This window comes from Centroberyx gerrardi, chromosome 16 (genome assembly GCF_048128805.1).
Source record: "Centroberyx gerrardi isolate f3 chromosome 16, fCenGer3.hap1.cur.20231027, whole genome shotgun sequence".
Taxonomy (NCBI): Eukaryota; Metazoa; Chordata; class Actinopteri; order Beryciformes; family Berycidae; genus Centroberyx; species Centroberyx gerrardi.
The window spans coordinates 7,891,223-7,906,754 of record NC_136012.1 but is presented as its reverse complement, the minus strand read 5'-3'; the positions used below and the strand labels follow the sequence as shown (position 1 = coordinate 7,906,754).

Below are 15,532 nucleotides of genomic sequence, written 5' to 3'. Positions count from 1 at the left end.
ATCTGCTGGCTGAAACCACAACAGACAAGCGCATACACATATACACACACACATACACCATAGAGCCACACACACACAGCCAGGCATATACACACAGACACACACACACACAGAGACACACATTATTTTTTTCGGACCATCGCAGCCCTGGAGAATATCAATGTGAGTGGAGCGCCATCTGCTGGCTGAAACCACAACAGACAAGTGCATACACGTATACACACACACACACATACACCATAGAGCCACACACACACACTCAGTCAGGCATATACACACAGACACACACACAGAGACACACACATTATTTTTTTCCAAATACATTATTGGGATTGATTTGTCTTGTTTAATCCGATTTGAACAACCACCCTGGTTAGGCTGCTCACTTCAATCTTTGAGATCTAATAATATGAAACCACATCACTGTGTGTCCATATTTTCACACAAATGTCAGCTATGCGTCTCCTGTGGCTGTATTCATTTAATTCTTTAAATCTGCTCCTCCTACCCACATCTTTGCATTGTTTATGGATTGTGATTAAACAATATAAAATTCTGATCTCAGTCTGAGCCTGATCACATCCAGGTCAGGTCTGGATGATCAAATAGCAGTCACAGAGAAATGTAATTTTAGTGCATCCAGAACTGTCTCCTAATGTGTCGTAACATGGCAAAAGTTGACACTGACACTGCAGGTCAAACAAGTATTTTGAAATGTTTGGGGTGATCATCACAGTTGAATTAGGTTTGGATGCCATGTGGAGTCTTCTAACAATAACAATGATATCTCTTCTACCTAAAACAATCATTTCAGCTGAATTTGGAGTAAATGTCGGTGTTTGTGTTTGATGTCTCCTCCCCAGGTGCCCTGCCTGATAAAGCAGTTACTGGAGAAGCACTTTGACTCCACTGAGACCATCCAGTCGTTTCTGAAGACCGCCACGCCATTCAGCCCCTCTGCAACAACCTCTCTTCAAGCAGACAACCAATCCCAGGCTCCCAGAGCGGAGGAAGCATCACACGATTGGCTGAAGGAATTGGAGGCATGTCCACCGAGGGTCACGGCCTTCATGCCGTGGAAACAGGGGGCGCCTACCGCAGGAGGTGAAGCCCAGCACGAGTCCAGCCCCAGCCCGCCTTTCTCTGTGGCTGACATCAGCACAGCGATCTATAAGAAAATGGCTGCAGGCTACGCTGCCACACAGCACCCTTTCCTAGACGCCCCTCCCAGCCTCCAGCAGGCCCGCTCGGCCGGTGACGGTCGGGGCGGCGCCGGAGGGGTGACGGCAGCCGATTTGGAGCGGGGCGGCGGGGATGTGACCTCGCTGTCGGCCCAGCGGATCCTGGATGATCTCATCCACCAGCTGCACCCCCATAAGGAGGCTGGTGGAGGGAAGGAGCAGCAGGGCAGGCAGGAGTGGGCGGGAGGAGCAGGAGAACAGACAGGCAGAGTGGCAGAATGAAAAGCACTGTAATCCAACAGCATGACAGGAGATATAAATATATATATATTTCATCTGACACTGATGAAATCCATATATTGTCGCTGTCAGATGAAAACCTTGTATTTCCAATATGTCAGCTTGTTTTCAGATTGACCACCATGCATTTTTTAGGTTATCCAATGGTGCTGAAAGATTTTCATAAGCCTGAGGGTTGTAGAATTTTCTCAACCAATAGAGGAGCATGTAATACTTTGAATGACGTTAAAACATAAAAATGATCAAAGCAATTCCCACTAAAAGGAAATAAATTAATATGGCAGTGAGCTCATCAGTAAATTGAGTAACAGAGCAATTAAATGATAAAATATTGTGAAATTTGAACATTAAATTATAAAAGTAGATAAATAGAATTCATTTGCAAGGATGCTTTAAAATAATGTCTTTTCATTTCAGTGCTAATTCTCATAATAATGTGTCGTGTACTTTGTCTTTTTCCTGTCACTATTTATCCCCCCGAAGAAATACGAAGCATGTTGATCGCATCAAGTGGCATCAGTCACTGTTGCCGTTGGTTGAACAAGATGGAAAACAGCATTAGCCTATCAGCAGCAGAGCAGCGCCTGTGTGCTTTGATAGATGAGCTTCCAGCGTAAACAGAGATGAAATGACAAAAAGGCATCTAATATCGTCTGTGATGACAGAAATGAGATTGATATGATCATTGTTTAAAGTGGTTATGAAATGCAATTTGTGATAAAAATCTTGCATTTCAGTGCTGACTTCATAATAAAATGTCTTTTTTATCTATTTAAAAAATGGCCTTTTGCCAATATATTCACTGATATACTGTTTTCATGATGAGAAAGCAGAGTCACCTTTCAAGACCTCTTAGAGTCAAGGTTTTCAAAGCTATGAGATACTGAGATCTGTGTTCATCAAGTACTTAAGAATAGGAGATCTGAGGTGTTATTCATGCTGGAAACCACTGCAGCTTCTTAGAGTGAATCTTTTAACTCTGTTGTGACTCTGCCTGCCTTCATGAGAGACGGCTGTGCTACCAATTCAGCCAATTCAAAAATGCACTCTTGAATTAGACAAAGAGCGATATTGTTACCAGAGGAGTGAATCTAACAACCTTTTCAAATCCATTACAATGATTTGATACCCACTTATCTCCCTTTGGCAGAATATTGAGGTTTTTTTTTAACACGCACACTTCAATATGAGTTCATGAATAGTCAACTTTCAATATTAGGCTGTTGTACCATCTATGTCAACATCAACGCAGAGATATTTTTCTTTCAGCTTTTGTTATTAACAAATTCAAAATTAGCTCTTGAACATAGAAAGAATATTATCTGTTTTTTTCTCACCATTGTTCATGTTTTAGAAGAATGACTCTCGAACTCCATTTTGAAATTGGAAGCAGACGAGTGAGCGATACCCAGATCAGACCAAACTCTTAAACTCATATGTATTATGTTAAAACCTTAAAGTGAATTACCAAAGTGAAATATCTCTTTAATTTAGGTGGCAGATAATCTGATATTTAATATTACCGTACATGCAGATATTTGTGTAAATGTTGATTAGCTCTTATACAGTATATAGCTCTTACATATATTATAAACCTATATATGAATGCGTAACATGTGCTGGCCCTTCTTTTCTGAAATGAAAGGATTCCTGATTAGACGTCCTATGCTGATATAGTAGCAGAACTAAAGCGTAAAATTATGTAATGATTATATGTAGGTAGGTACTGTGTCAAAATTATGTGGTAATAATCTAGTGTGCATTATTGACATTATGTTAATGCAGTATGTTAAGTTTATATGTTTTAATATGTATAGCAGCCTAGCCCTCATTAACATACACTATACTCTGAAACTATGAATACTGCCAATCCAAATCAACTCAGTGTGTAACTGTATCACCATTGCTGTTCTACCACCTAACGCCTAATGCCAATAAAAATATAAATATTGGTCAATAGAAAAACAAAGCTTACAGAAGTCTGTTGCTTATTTTTGATTTCTCATTCTCAGTCCACTTGTCAACTTCCAACATCAGCTGCTTTAATAATCTGCAGTCATATTGCAGCTTGTTTTGCATTCAATAAAGTAAGAGTAAACACTTTTCATATAAACACTGCCTAGATTCAAGATGAATTAGAAACATTTACACACCAGCTCACTGCTATCGCCTCTTGGCCAGGTTTTCATTGTAACTGAGAATTGGTTCTCAGTTGACTTACCTGGTTAAATAAAGGTTAAATAAATAAATAAATAAAATAAAAAGCTTCCAAAGCTATAAATTAGAAGTTACTATTCCTTTGTTATGTCTCTGTTTGACATTGCCCGCCACATCTATCTGCTGTTAGAAACTAGATTTATATGCAGCAATATGTCCAATTATGAATTTGACACTTGAGATTAAAAGGGGAAAACTGAGCAACTGAAAGTGGTTTGTCATGCAAACACACAGGACGACAAATGTAAGCATTTAATCATTTCCCGGGAAAACTTTATTTATACCTTTGAAGGATGTGCTATCAGAGAAAATGATGCAGATGATGCAGTTCTCTCAGAGGGTCAAAACAATGCAGCAATTTTTCAATGTGGCATTGACATCAAGCAAGTGCCTGCATTTGCTTGCAGACACTTTTTTAATGTATAAAAATGAAATATAATAGGAAGTGAAAGTTATGTAACATGCTCAGCCTGATACTCATTCTGATAGTGAAAACTGACAAAGTGGTGAGACTGTAGAAAACTTCAAAAGGTTGCTGATGTCAAAAATGCTCCCATTCAACCAAAACTATTTGATGACATCTCTGAGAGTTTAATTGAATGGTGTTGGTGTAAAAGAACATTAATATACAATATACAAAGTTTTTATATTAGCTGTTTTAAGCCCCTTTAGAGAGTCGGCCCTGGTTTTGTTTGGAGAGAGCTGCGAGACTTGGTAGCATGGTAACACGAGACTGGCCTCATCCTAACTATAGCCGTCTCTCTGACTCAAGCTGTCATTAATACTTAATCATAACAGTCTAATCCTACTGATCCCCCCTCACCCCAACCACAAACTTCCCTCCCTGTATTGTACTGCATTCATAATCCCCTGCTAGTGTAAACTCTCTTGCCCCATCGTATTACTTTCACTATACTTTCACTTTACATGAATTAGCCTTTGATGCACCGTCTTCCACTGAATCCCTGATGCAGATCCATACTCCATAGTCCATATTCATTTTGGGGGACAATGATCACTACGGGCAGTGGTGGCCTAAAGGTTAGAGAAGCGAGCTTGTGACCGGAAGGTCGTCGGTTCAATCCCCCGGACCGGCAGGATAAATCTGGGTGGGGAAAGTGAAAAGCAGCGCTTGCCCCGTCCCTCATTACCACGGTGCCCTTGAGCAAGGCCCTTAACCCCAACCGCTCCAGTGGAGCTGCTCAGTGGCCAGCAGATCAGACTGTGGTTGTACTGGTCAGCTTCCAGGTGTGAATGTGTGTGTGAATGTGATCAGGGCGTTCCTGAAAAAGAGAGCATTGCTCTCAGTGAAACTCCCCTGAATAAATAAAGGTGAAAAAAAAAAAAAAAAACTCCAGTTAATCAATCAATGGACATCTGGCTTAAATTTCCCCTTAAGTAGCTCCAAAGTTAGAAACAACATTATTTCCATACTGTATGACAATGTCACATATATATTCATGTGTCTGCTCATTCCAACGCTTCATTGAAGCTACAGCACACTTATATTGAGTGAAATATTCAAACCCAAGACGCCATTTTCAATTGCTGCACCATTACATCAAATGGAAAAACATCTAGATGTCTTGTACATCATTTTGTACATATTTCCCTATAATTCAACATGACATATTTGATATGTTTGGAAACCTTGTGATCTTGACTAGAATTTAAAATTAAGTTCTGTGGGTTTGAACAAAGCTTGGCCGCTTAACATGCGTTTGTAATGATGGTTCCTCTGGAAGACTCCTCCAGAGACTGCTCCATTCTCAAAATACAGTGAAAAACTTTATTCAGGTGTTGCATCATTGTAATGTTACATGACACATTACATCTAACTAAGTTTGGATGGGCTTAGGTTGAGGCAAGTATGATGACTAGTTAGTTGGGACCAGCTTAATGTTAGGCAAGGTAAAGGATTGGGTAAGGTTAGGGTGTGGTGTAGGTAATGCTGAGAGTTAATTAAAGGTCAGAATTAGCTTTATTATTAGACAGACTACAGTTAGAATAACTTTTGCCCGTGGTTGGGGTCAAACTTGGGACTTTCGGGCCTGTATGAAAATTGTTTTTCCCTCTCTCCTCTTACTTTCCACTCTTGCCTTATACTTTGACTAGTTTCAGGAATGCTGACAGTAAGTCAAATTCACTGCAGGTCTTCGCATATTGAGGGACAGTTTTATGCCTCCAACTCTCATAATATTCCTGGCCTTTAGCCTCAGCTAGCATTCTCTGTCATATTTCCTATGATTCTGAGGCGTCCATAGCCCCACTACCTGTGCTGATCAGTCTCAAAGTACCTGCACCTGTCATAAAGGTCCAATCTGTGTCAGGCCCTCTCTGACTACGTGTCTATCAAAACAAGTTTGCTGATCAGACACTGGCCTGCTTTCCCATTGGCCCCTGGGCCTTAATAGGATCCCAGGGACTCTGTTGGGGGGATTATGGCTCCAAACCCTCGACTTTGGCCAGTTGGTGTGTCCTCCAGCCATGGGTGCAGCGGTATAGGGGGGCACCGCACATGCACAAACCCAGAGGGGCGCCATCAAAAGACAACAACACGTCAAGAGGAAGAAATCGTGGGTTTCAACTTGAAAGGGGGGGCTGCGGCGGTGTGACTAATGACTTGAAGGAGATCTCGCCATCTCTGGGGAAAGGAATATCTCTCGGCTTCCATATTTCATAGATCAACCATTTTCTCACTTTTTTTCTACGGTATTACTATACTGGATTATAAAGAATCTTTTTGGGGCAATTTCAACGTCCAAGTGAAAGTTTTTGGATTATCCTCTGAGGTCGAGTGCGCCCTTCACTTCATCTAAGGGATCTAGCTGCTTATCCCCTCCACCTGGAACAACTTAGATGAGCTCAACCTGTTAATAACTCACCAAAGCAGCAAGCCACCGGACCGCTTCGACCACTGTATTCCCGCAACACAATCTGTGGCTTTGGTTATTTTACATGCAGCTGCACCTCTGGATCCACTCTGCATCTTTGACCAGAATTCACTGAGCTCCTTCCTCTTACCCCACCTTTTCCCCTACAACTCTCTCTCTTGACCCCCCCCCCCCCCCTCTCTCTCTCTCTTTCACTCTTGTCTTCTCTCTCTGTGTTGACCGGTGCACAGTAGTGAGCCATGAACATGACGAAGGTGAAGTTCCCCCTGCAGAGGCGGGTGCATCTGGCTCAGGGCCTGTGGCTGCTGTCCTGGCTGGCAATGATGTCCGGGGCCTTCATCTTCTGTCTGGGGGTTTACCTTAAGATAGAGCTGCTCCGCAGGGCCGAGGTAGAGAGGGCCGGCTTAGACACACACACACACACACACACACACACACTTGAGGTCTAAAAGCACTAGCTTGAACCTACCCACTGATACATAAATATGGGTTTATATGCACACAGTTTTGCTTTTGCTCATGGTTGTTTACTGAGTGTGATTATCACCGCCATGCTGTCGCTTATCAGTGAGATTCTTGATAGCTGTACAGTTTAATCTACAAATACACACACAGCACACAAAATACTAGTGTCAATATTCATGCAATGACACATAGACATACTCACACAAATACAGTCATGTGGATATGTTACGTGTTTTTTTGAATACAAAGTGTCTTTTCATTCTGTATCACTGAAGAAAACGGGTTGAATGGTACACTGAATTTCGGATAACCTGTGACCAGTAAGTGAAGGTCGTGACATACACCTGATTGGTGAATTTGCCCAGACCAACAGGCCAATGGGCTTAATTGATTACCGATGGTCTGATTCCAATAGGTTGGAAACATTGATATCCAATCAGCAACACAGGAAAGCTGCAGGCCACGGATGCATGCCTTCACATTATTATTGATCTCCAATAAGGGAACCAGATTTGATAAGCTCTTAGTTGTGGAGGAAATGTATTGAGAAAGTGTTATTGGATTTAGTGTGGAGATGAACCATGAACTCAATGACACCAAAATGAAATATAGTGAAATATGAGATACACTTGCCTTCACTTATCAGCCCGTAGCCGTGTGGCTAACAGAATAGTGCCAGGGAGCTAAAGGCTCTTACAGTCTGATTCACCACCTGCTAATCCTCATTATACTTGTTACACAGAATATGATCCAAAGCTCTTCAATGGTTTGTTTTACACTTGACCTTTTGCACAACCAGTGACAACACTGATCATTCCTGATGGAGATGAAATTAGTCTTTCTCAGAGAGAATCCAGAAGCGGAGATTATTCTCCCTGTACTTGATTTAAACCGCAGATGGCTGCACAGATGTTACAGGATCAGCAGGCACAAGATAACAGGCTTGGGTTGAGTTTTCTAAAAGTAATTACACTCTAAAACAACAATGGGGCGAAGGCACTCTTAGTGCTGGCAGGCTTATGAAAACTCAGCCCATAATAGTTGACTTTTGCTGTAACCAGGGCACTGAACTAAATTTTTCATCATCTGGCCATATCACCAGCTAATTGAATCTCTTAGCTGCCAAAGTCATTTTTAGAATAGATAAGACTAATTAAGTGCAGGGTTATTACCTGCTGGAGTGGGTAGAGGAAATGACAAAGTGACCCGCTGTCGGCTGGTGCTCATTTCCAGCCCTTGTTTCACTTTGACCGTGCTCTTCCTCCTTCAGGTGATGGACAACGCAGAGATCCATGTGGTGCCCAACATCCTGATGCTGGCGGGCCTGGCCTCCATCGGCACCAACTGGTTCGCCGGCCGCGTGTGTCAGGACTCCCTGGACCCGGCCCGCTTCCCCCGCTGGAAGCCCTTCCTGATGCCCTGGTTCGGCATAGCCGTGCTCATCTGCATCCTGCTCATCGCCGCCGTGGTGCTCAGCTACGCTCTGCAGGGCCGCCTGGAAGAGTCCCTCAAGGTGGGGTCACCAGAGGCAGGCTGGGGCAGGGGGGTGGAGACAGGATGGGTATAGCTTAGTTTGCTCTGAATAAGAGTGTCAGCTAAATGCCTAAAATGTAAAAGGAAAGTGGTAGAGTTTAGGGGGGCTGGGATGGATTTGAGCACTGCTGGGGTAATAGGTGGTTGTGAGTGGAGCTAAGGAGGCCTAGGGTGGTGTTGGGTGGAGGTAGCTGGGGCTAAGATGGGGGTACAGAGGATATAGACCATGGGGAGGTGGGTGGGGATAGGTTTGAAGACAGAGAAGGTAAGACTGGACTGACAGACAAATAGAAACATTTTTGCACCCCAAAATGCCATATACCACTTTGAAACAAAAGAAATCTGGATATGCATTGCTCAATATTTAAAAAAACAAAACATAACATTTACTATTTTCTAAGTTATGGTCTTAAAATAGCTCACCACTTCAAAATAATTTCAGAATACATTTAACCAGCAAGCCAGAAATCATTTTGTAAGAGTTGGTATCAAATGGTGAATATCTCAAACTGGACTGAAACTCTTCAACAAAGTAGCAACCATCCAATGGAAACTCAAAACAGCTGTGCGCACAGCATAAAAAAGGGTTCTTGAACACATCAGATATCACTCCCCTCCCCTTTTATTCCCTCTCTCTTTCTACCTCCTTTCTCCCCCCTCAGGTGGGCCTCAGGAACGGTATTCGGTTCTACCGGGACACAGACGTGCCGGGCCGTTGTTTCCAGAAAGAAACCATCGATCGTCTCCAGATGCAGCTGCGCTGCTGCGGTAACAACAACCACAGGGACTGGTTTGAAGTTCAGTGGATCAGCAACAGATACCTGGACTTCACCTCCAAGGAAGTCAAGGAGTGAGTGAACAGCAATACGAAAATTAACACATTTTGAGATGCAGGGAGTGAGGTGATAAGAAGAGCAAAGAAACTGAGTCAACAGGAGTGTGTTGCTTCAGGGACGGGAAGAGAAGAGAAGGGAAGAGAGACTAGCTGGAGGTCTGGTGGATGAGTTGCAAGATACTTGGACTTCACATTTAAAAACGTCAAGCAATATGTAGTAGAGGAAGGAAAGAGGGAAAGAGAGAGAAAGAAGGATGCTAGAGTAGAGGAAGATTTATTTGAGGGGGATTAAATATAGAACATCTGGCCTTTACTTTCAAGGAAGATAAGATGGAAAACAGTGACAGAGGTCGGTAAGTAAAGCAGTGAGAGAAAGATTAGATGTGGAAGACACAAGTCAAAGGTGAAATAAGGGAAAGGGAGTGAGTAAACAGAGAGGCTACAACATGATGACACTTGTGAAGAGGCACTGCCTATTCCTCACTAATGTGTTACGTGTATTGAGCAAGGATGTAGGCCTTGAATTTGACACATATTCACCCCCAAAAAGCATGAATATTACGGCACATAAAATGGCAAAACCTCTAACTTTCTTCTTCTTCTTCATCCCTCTTCTTTAATCTGTCCCCCTCCACTTTCTCCTCGTTCTCCAGCCGCGTTCGGAGTAACGTGGACGGCCGCTACCTGGTGGATGGCGTTCCCTTCAGCTGCTGTAACCCCGCCTCCCCGCGCCCCTGCCTGCAGTACCACCTGCTGGATAACAACGCCCACTATAACTACGAGCACCAGTCAGAGGAGCTCAACCTGTACAAGCGTGGCTGCAGGGAGGCTCTGGTCAGCTACTACATGGAACTGATGAATACGATTGGTCCTGGCGTGCTGTCAGTTATCTTTATGCAGGTAGGTTAGATCATCCACACCATAGACATGCATATACATATACAGAAATTTCATTTAAATGGATTTCTCTTCACCAGGCACTTGCCACATTCTGGTAAGAAGTTCCCACATTTGTCCTTAAGCCACCCTAAAACACACAAAATAACTAGAACTCAATTCATGATGACAGTTCATATATAGGCTGCCATGTCACAGACAAAAGAAAACACCAATGATGGACATCGCTTTCCACGTCTATTCTGTGATCAATCTTATAATCAATCATGGACTTTCACCTTTTTGCCAAGTAACAGTATTGACGGCGCAGTTTCTTCAAATAACAACGAAGCCTCAGGCTAGAATCGGATGCTCATACATGTTTAACTGGGCATCATTACACATAGCCCATGGCTCATCAAATAATCTATATTTCTTGATCCAGCAGCTCAGCATGGTAGTTTTTCTAGTTCACCATGACAGTAAACCTGGATCACTGTGTGAAGAGTTGGCGGGCCTTCAAGCTGAGCTGTAGATAACGTCTGATTTTCAGCCAAAAAATCCCAGCGCTTGGCCAACACCCATTTTTGAATTCTGTTGCCAAAGACCAAGCAAACACAGTAGAGGAGAAGCACACCTTGTTTGTCATACCATAACAGGATGAAACTCTCAGTAGATTTATTCCTCTGCTATTGATGGATAGAACTGTAGCTATGTGTTACAGCACTGACTGCTAGAATAGGAGGCTCACACAAAGGCTGATGGTGACCACTGCCTAAAGGTATCAGAGGTTATTATTTTATCCTGGCATTATCCACATCCCAGTGACTCTGCAGGTCCTAACAGAGGTGGCTCTTCCTCGCTAGATATCAATGTATGTAAGAGGTTGTAGTATGGATTGCTCCAGTGTTTACTCTTCCCTAGTTGGACCTCACTGTTCGGGAACCCATGTTGAATCAGGAGTCTTTCCATAAGACTAGTGACAGTTCTGACTCTTCATCTCCACATCTCAGTGTTTGCCAGCCTGCAGTATAACAGGGTAGTTATTTCCAACATTGTTGATAATGTTGACTCTTCCAGGATGAAGTGATTCAGCAACACTATTGACGGTCTGAATTCTTCCTCTCCATGATATCAGTGTTTAGGAATCTGTGATATAACAGGATGGACTGATATAATAATAGAGTTGACACTTCTCTCCAGGTATCATTGTTCCTGAGCCCAATGTATAGCATCACAGTCTGTGAGCCCATCGCACAACAGGTCCAATTCAGTGACAGACAGTGACATTTAGTAACAGTACCTACAGCATCATTGTTGCTTCTTTCTGTCCAGATATCAGTGTTTGTGAGCGTGCGATACCTGCAGACAGCCGTGGAGGCAGCCATGGCTCTGGAGAACCCAGAGGACGAGAGCGAGGGCTACATCCTGGAGAAGAGCGTGAAGGAGACCATCGAGGACGTCAAAGCCTACTTCCTCAACCTGCTGAAGCTCGGCCAGGCCTCTGGTGACGAGCCCGGCGCAGAGGAGAAGGGCGACGCCCCCGCGGCCTCCAGCTAGAGGAAAGAACGACCAAACATGTGCTGAGGAGGAAGGGAGGCGGGGGGTCTGAGGTTTCTTGGCTGGTGGCGGGCGGTGGGATACAACAGCTGTTGGGTTTGACATGTTAGGCTTGATTTATGCCCCACCAATGCAGCAGCCGCAGGTCCCTTGCACATGGCCAAAACAAGGCAACACATGGGGAATCTTATCAGGCCCTGCACAGACAGCAAAACAAACATCCCCTCTGTGCAGGAGCTTCTGAACGCATAAACATCGCAGAATCTGTCGAGGAGATGTGTAGTACTTTTTGTTGTAACTAGAGGAGAGTACATTCAGCCTAAAAGGGTGAAGCACACACACACACACATACACACACACAGACACAAATTTGAAACATTCACCATGCAATACACGCTGATACAAGCACACATTATGGGAATACCCTTACTTTCCAAATATATTTTGATTCAAATTTGGCAAAGTCCCAGTCATATAATGCAACAGCTCATCCCATGTGCTCTATATTCATCTGACAGCTAGCTGTAGAGTTTGTACTAAACTGCAATGAAATGCTTAGGAACCTGATGGCAACATACATGAAATATATTAAAGGTAGACATTTTTAACTGCTTTGTAGTGTCGGCTTCCTTTTGTACCTGTACTATAATAGGAGAGTCAATTAAGTGACTATGGGTTATCTAAGTTCAGCAAGGAGAATTAAATGGATTAAGTGTGTGTGTCTTTGTGCGTATGGATGTGTGTGTGTATTAGTGGTGCCCTATATGAAGCTGTCATCTTGTCTACTCTGGCAGCTCTGAAACAATCTGATAATCCCAGCGCAGTTAATCCCAGAACTGCTGCACAGGCAGTATCAACACGCACTGACAGCACACAGGACACTCAGCCACACAGTGATGGAAGCAGTGTTGGAGACTATTTGACTAAGCAAAACCTTTTCTTTTCTTTTTTTTTAAATTGCTTTTTATTTACAAAGAAAATGAAGTGGTGATCTGTTTTAGCCTGTAGTCATATCCAATATGTGCTCCTTCTTGTTGAATAAAAAACCCTATCACAGAATAAGGCCACTGAATGTTTTCTTTTCTTTATATATTCACATGCTGTCAGTGTTTGCAGAAGTTCTTTAATTATGAAACATTAGACCAGCACTCTGATAATAGTCATACATTCAAACTTCAACTTAAGGTCATAGGTCTCAGATAGCCTATAATATTAGTAATGTAGTAGGGTTAAAAGTTGTATTTTCCTAAAATAGATAGGCCTAGTTAAGTGTCTTGCAAAAATGAACAATAGTAATCCAATAATAAATATTACTATAGCATTTCATGGGAGATAAAAACTACTGTAAAGTATGATAAGATCAATTCCACCACTATTTTTGAATAAGACGGTCATGCAAAATTATGTGATGTAAATGAGTAATTTCAAAATGGGCCAATGAATTTACATCTTCAACCCAGCAGAGGTCGCCGTTGCACAGTGCTTGAGTTGGACTTGAACGTGTCGAGGAGTATATACTGTGGGCCTGGCGCACTACTGGCACCGTTACAGCTCTCACAACTTTATGGTAATAACCCGAGTCAAAACCTGAGTCATTTCCACGGTATTAGCCAGGGGCAGCGCAGAATTAGCCTGTAATATCCAACTAAGATTTCCCACCGCCCTATGTGGCTTTGAGTGGGCTTTTCATGGAAATAACCTCGAGTTACCCGGAAAAAACCCCCTACATGTAACTCAGAATAGGCTTAAAATATATTTAAAAACATACAAAAAACGTATTGGTACACGGACATTTTTTTTGTATATTTTGAAACATACAGTATCTCTATATATAGTACTGCGTCTATGAAGTGTATTTCTTCAGTGTGGACATGGTGGAGGTGTGATGACGGTTCCAGAAACGCAACATGTGCGTTTTGACAATTCCGGTGTGGTTTTGCAATGAAACCCGAGTGACAGAGAAATAGAGGAAGAGGCAGAGAGGTGGAGGCAGGGCGAAGCCAGAGGGCCGCGGAAATGTCAAACTACTTCACTTGACGCGAGATGGATTCTCCTTTTGATTTATTATACACGTACTCCGCGATAACACTTCTTTTTTCTTTTTTTTTTTTAATTAGCCGGCGTCTTTAGTGTCGCGCGGCTCTCGTGGCGCCACAATGGACTCTAACATTATGGAGATAATAGAGGAATTCATGGAAAGTGCGTTGGCTCGATGGGTACGTCATTTATCATTTATCGTTTTCAGTTACAGAAAAGGTCATCATCTCGACAAAGGCCGAGAGGAGAGAGAGAGAGAGAGAGAGAGAGAGAGAGAGAGAGAGAGAGAGAGAGAGAGAGAGAGAGAGAGAGAGAGAGAGAGAGAGAGGGAGGGAGGGAGAGGGAGAGGAATAGTACAAAACTGTAGTGGTGGAAACTCTCCATCTGCCTTGGCCTATATGACCAATTCTGCTGCAGTGATCATTTCCACTCACAAATACTTAAGACATTGTATATTTTCCAAAAGCCTGCATTCTCATTCCATTCCTCACAGCAAATAAAAAAAAGTAAGAGTTGAATAAAAAGCATCAAATAGTGTCTTCTCGCTATTGTGTCCCGAGCAGCAAAACAAACACCCTACTTCTCCTTTTGTCAGCTTCCCCCTGCCTCTGTGTGACCAGGCTTTCCTCCCTAGACTTGACTCTTCCGTGTCCTTGAGCTCTTTGATATGAGAACAAACACTAATCTGCGGTGTGTTCAAGACAATGCACTCCGCCTCGTAAATGCCGAGGATGTGTTGCATTTGGAACAGACTGAATTTCCACCTGGGAAAGCAATAATCCACTGAATCAGCCCAAAGGGGGGGATCCTCTCCCCGGCTGATGAACAGTATTTAGAATGTAATGTGATACTGTATGGATCCCTGGAGGGAAATTCTCTCTTCTCTTGCCCCCTCCCGCCCTCCACAGGGAGGTCAAAGGTCAGGCTTAGCCACAGAGCTGGTAGGGACTCAGCGTCTTGCCCGAGGACACTTCAGCAGAGCGGACGCCCCTCCCTCTGCCAGCCCTCCGTTTACCTTGGCACACAAGGTCTCGGGCTATCGGCTGAACCCACTCGAGCTCTGGTGCTCTGTTTACCGACAGTGCAGTTTTTAGGAGGTACCGTTGGGAATAAACCTCATTATATTGCAGTTTGCATTGGCACAGCTCTTCGCTCGCGGAGAGAGAGGGAGAGAGAGACCTTGGCTGCGGTCCTGCTTGGCTGCCTGTCTCTCTGTGAAGTGCTTCCCAGTGTGAGAGCGCAGATCCCACCTGTCCAGACAGGTGCCGCTCCGCGCCGACTCAAGTGGCTTCCTGTGTGAAAAATGCTTTCACCTCTCCATCTCTCTGTCTCTCTCTCTCTTTGTACCTATTCTCCGCTTCTGTCTCTGTCTTCATTTTCTTTTTCCACCTGCCTGTATCCTTTATTCCCCCTCCCCTCCTCCTCCTCCTCCTCCCATCCCTCCCTGTCTCTCATAGGTGCAGCTGTTTGAGAGGATGGTGGAGAGGGAGGACGGCGTCTCGCTCTACAGCCAGTACATGGAAGTCAATTCGGTTTCCCAGAGTTCCCGGGGCCGCTACATGAGGCTGACCAACGGGATCTTCCTCAACGAGGTCATGAGGGTCATGTAAGATCGCCCCAGATGAGACTTTTGC

The 15,532-nt window shown here is 43.6% G+C and overlaps 2 protein-coding genes across 2 annotated transcripts in view; both read left to right on the top strand.

Annotated features, from left to right (window-relative positions):
* Positions 1-6,760: 6,760 nt before the first annotated feature.
* On the top strand, positions 6,761-12,912 carry rom1b (retinal outer segment membrane protein 1b). The gene is made up of 5 exons (XM_071927162.2): positions 6,761-6,981; positions 8,328-8,570; positions 9,253-9,440; positions 10,079-10,325; positions 11,637-12,912. Exons 1-5 carry the CDS (start codon positions 6,832-6,834, stop codon positions 11,859-11,861), a joined length of 1,053 nt encoding a protein of 350 aa, XP_071783263.1. The 5' UTR covers positions 6,761-6,831; the 3' UTR covers positions 11,862-12,912.
* A 946-nt stretch (positions 12,913-13,858) lies between these two features.
* The window catches only part of ccdc88b (coiled-coil and HOOK domain protein 88B), a 31,748-nt gene continuing 30,074 nt past the window's right edge, over positions 13,859-15,532 (top strand). The window contains exons 1-2 of the mRNA XM_071927168.2: positions 13,859-14,077; positions 15,356-15,504. Of these exons, the coding sequence (XP_071783269.1) occupies positions 14,018-14,077; positions 15,356-15,504 (209 nt within the window). The 5' untranslated portion in view covers positions 13,859-14,017. The remainder of the gene's footprint in view (positions 14,078-15,355; positions 15,505-15,532) is intronic.

Excerpts from the sequence above, each read along its gene's own strand:
- rom1b (XM_071927162.2), top strand. The coding sequence starts at position 6,832 with ATGAACATGACGAAGGTGAAGTTCCCCCTGCAGAGGCGGGTGCATCTG. Across the intron at positions 6,982-8,327 it reads AGCTGCTCCGCAGGGCCGAG|GTGATGGACAACGCAGAGAT; the intron begins GTAGAGAGGGCC and ends TTCCTCCTTCAG. Across the intron at positions 9,441-10,078 it reads ACCTCCAAGGAAGTCAAGGA|CCGCGTTCGGAGTAACGTGG; the intron begins GTGAGTGAACAG and ends CTCGTTCTCCAG.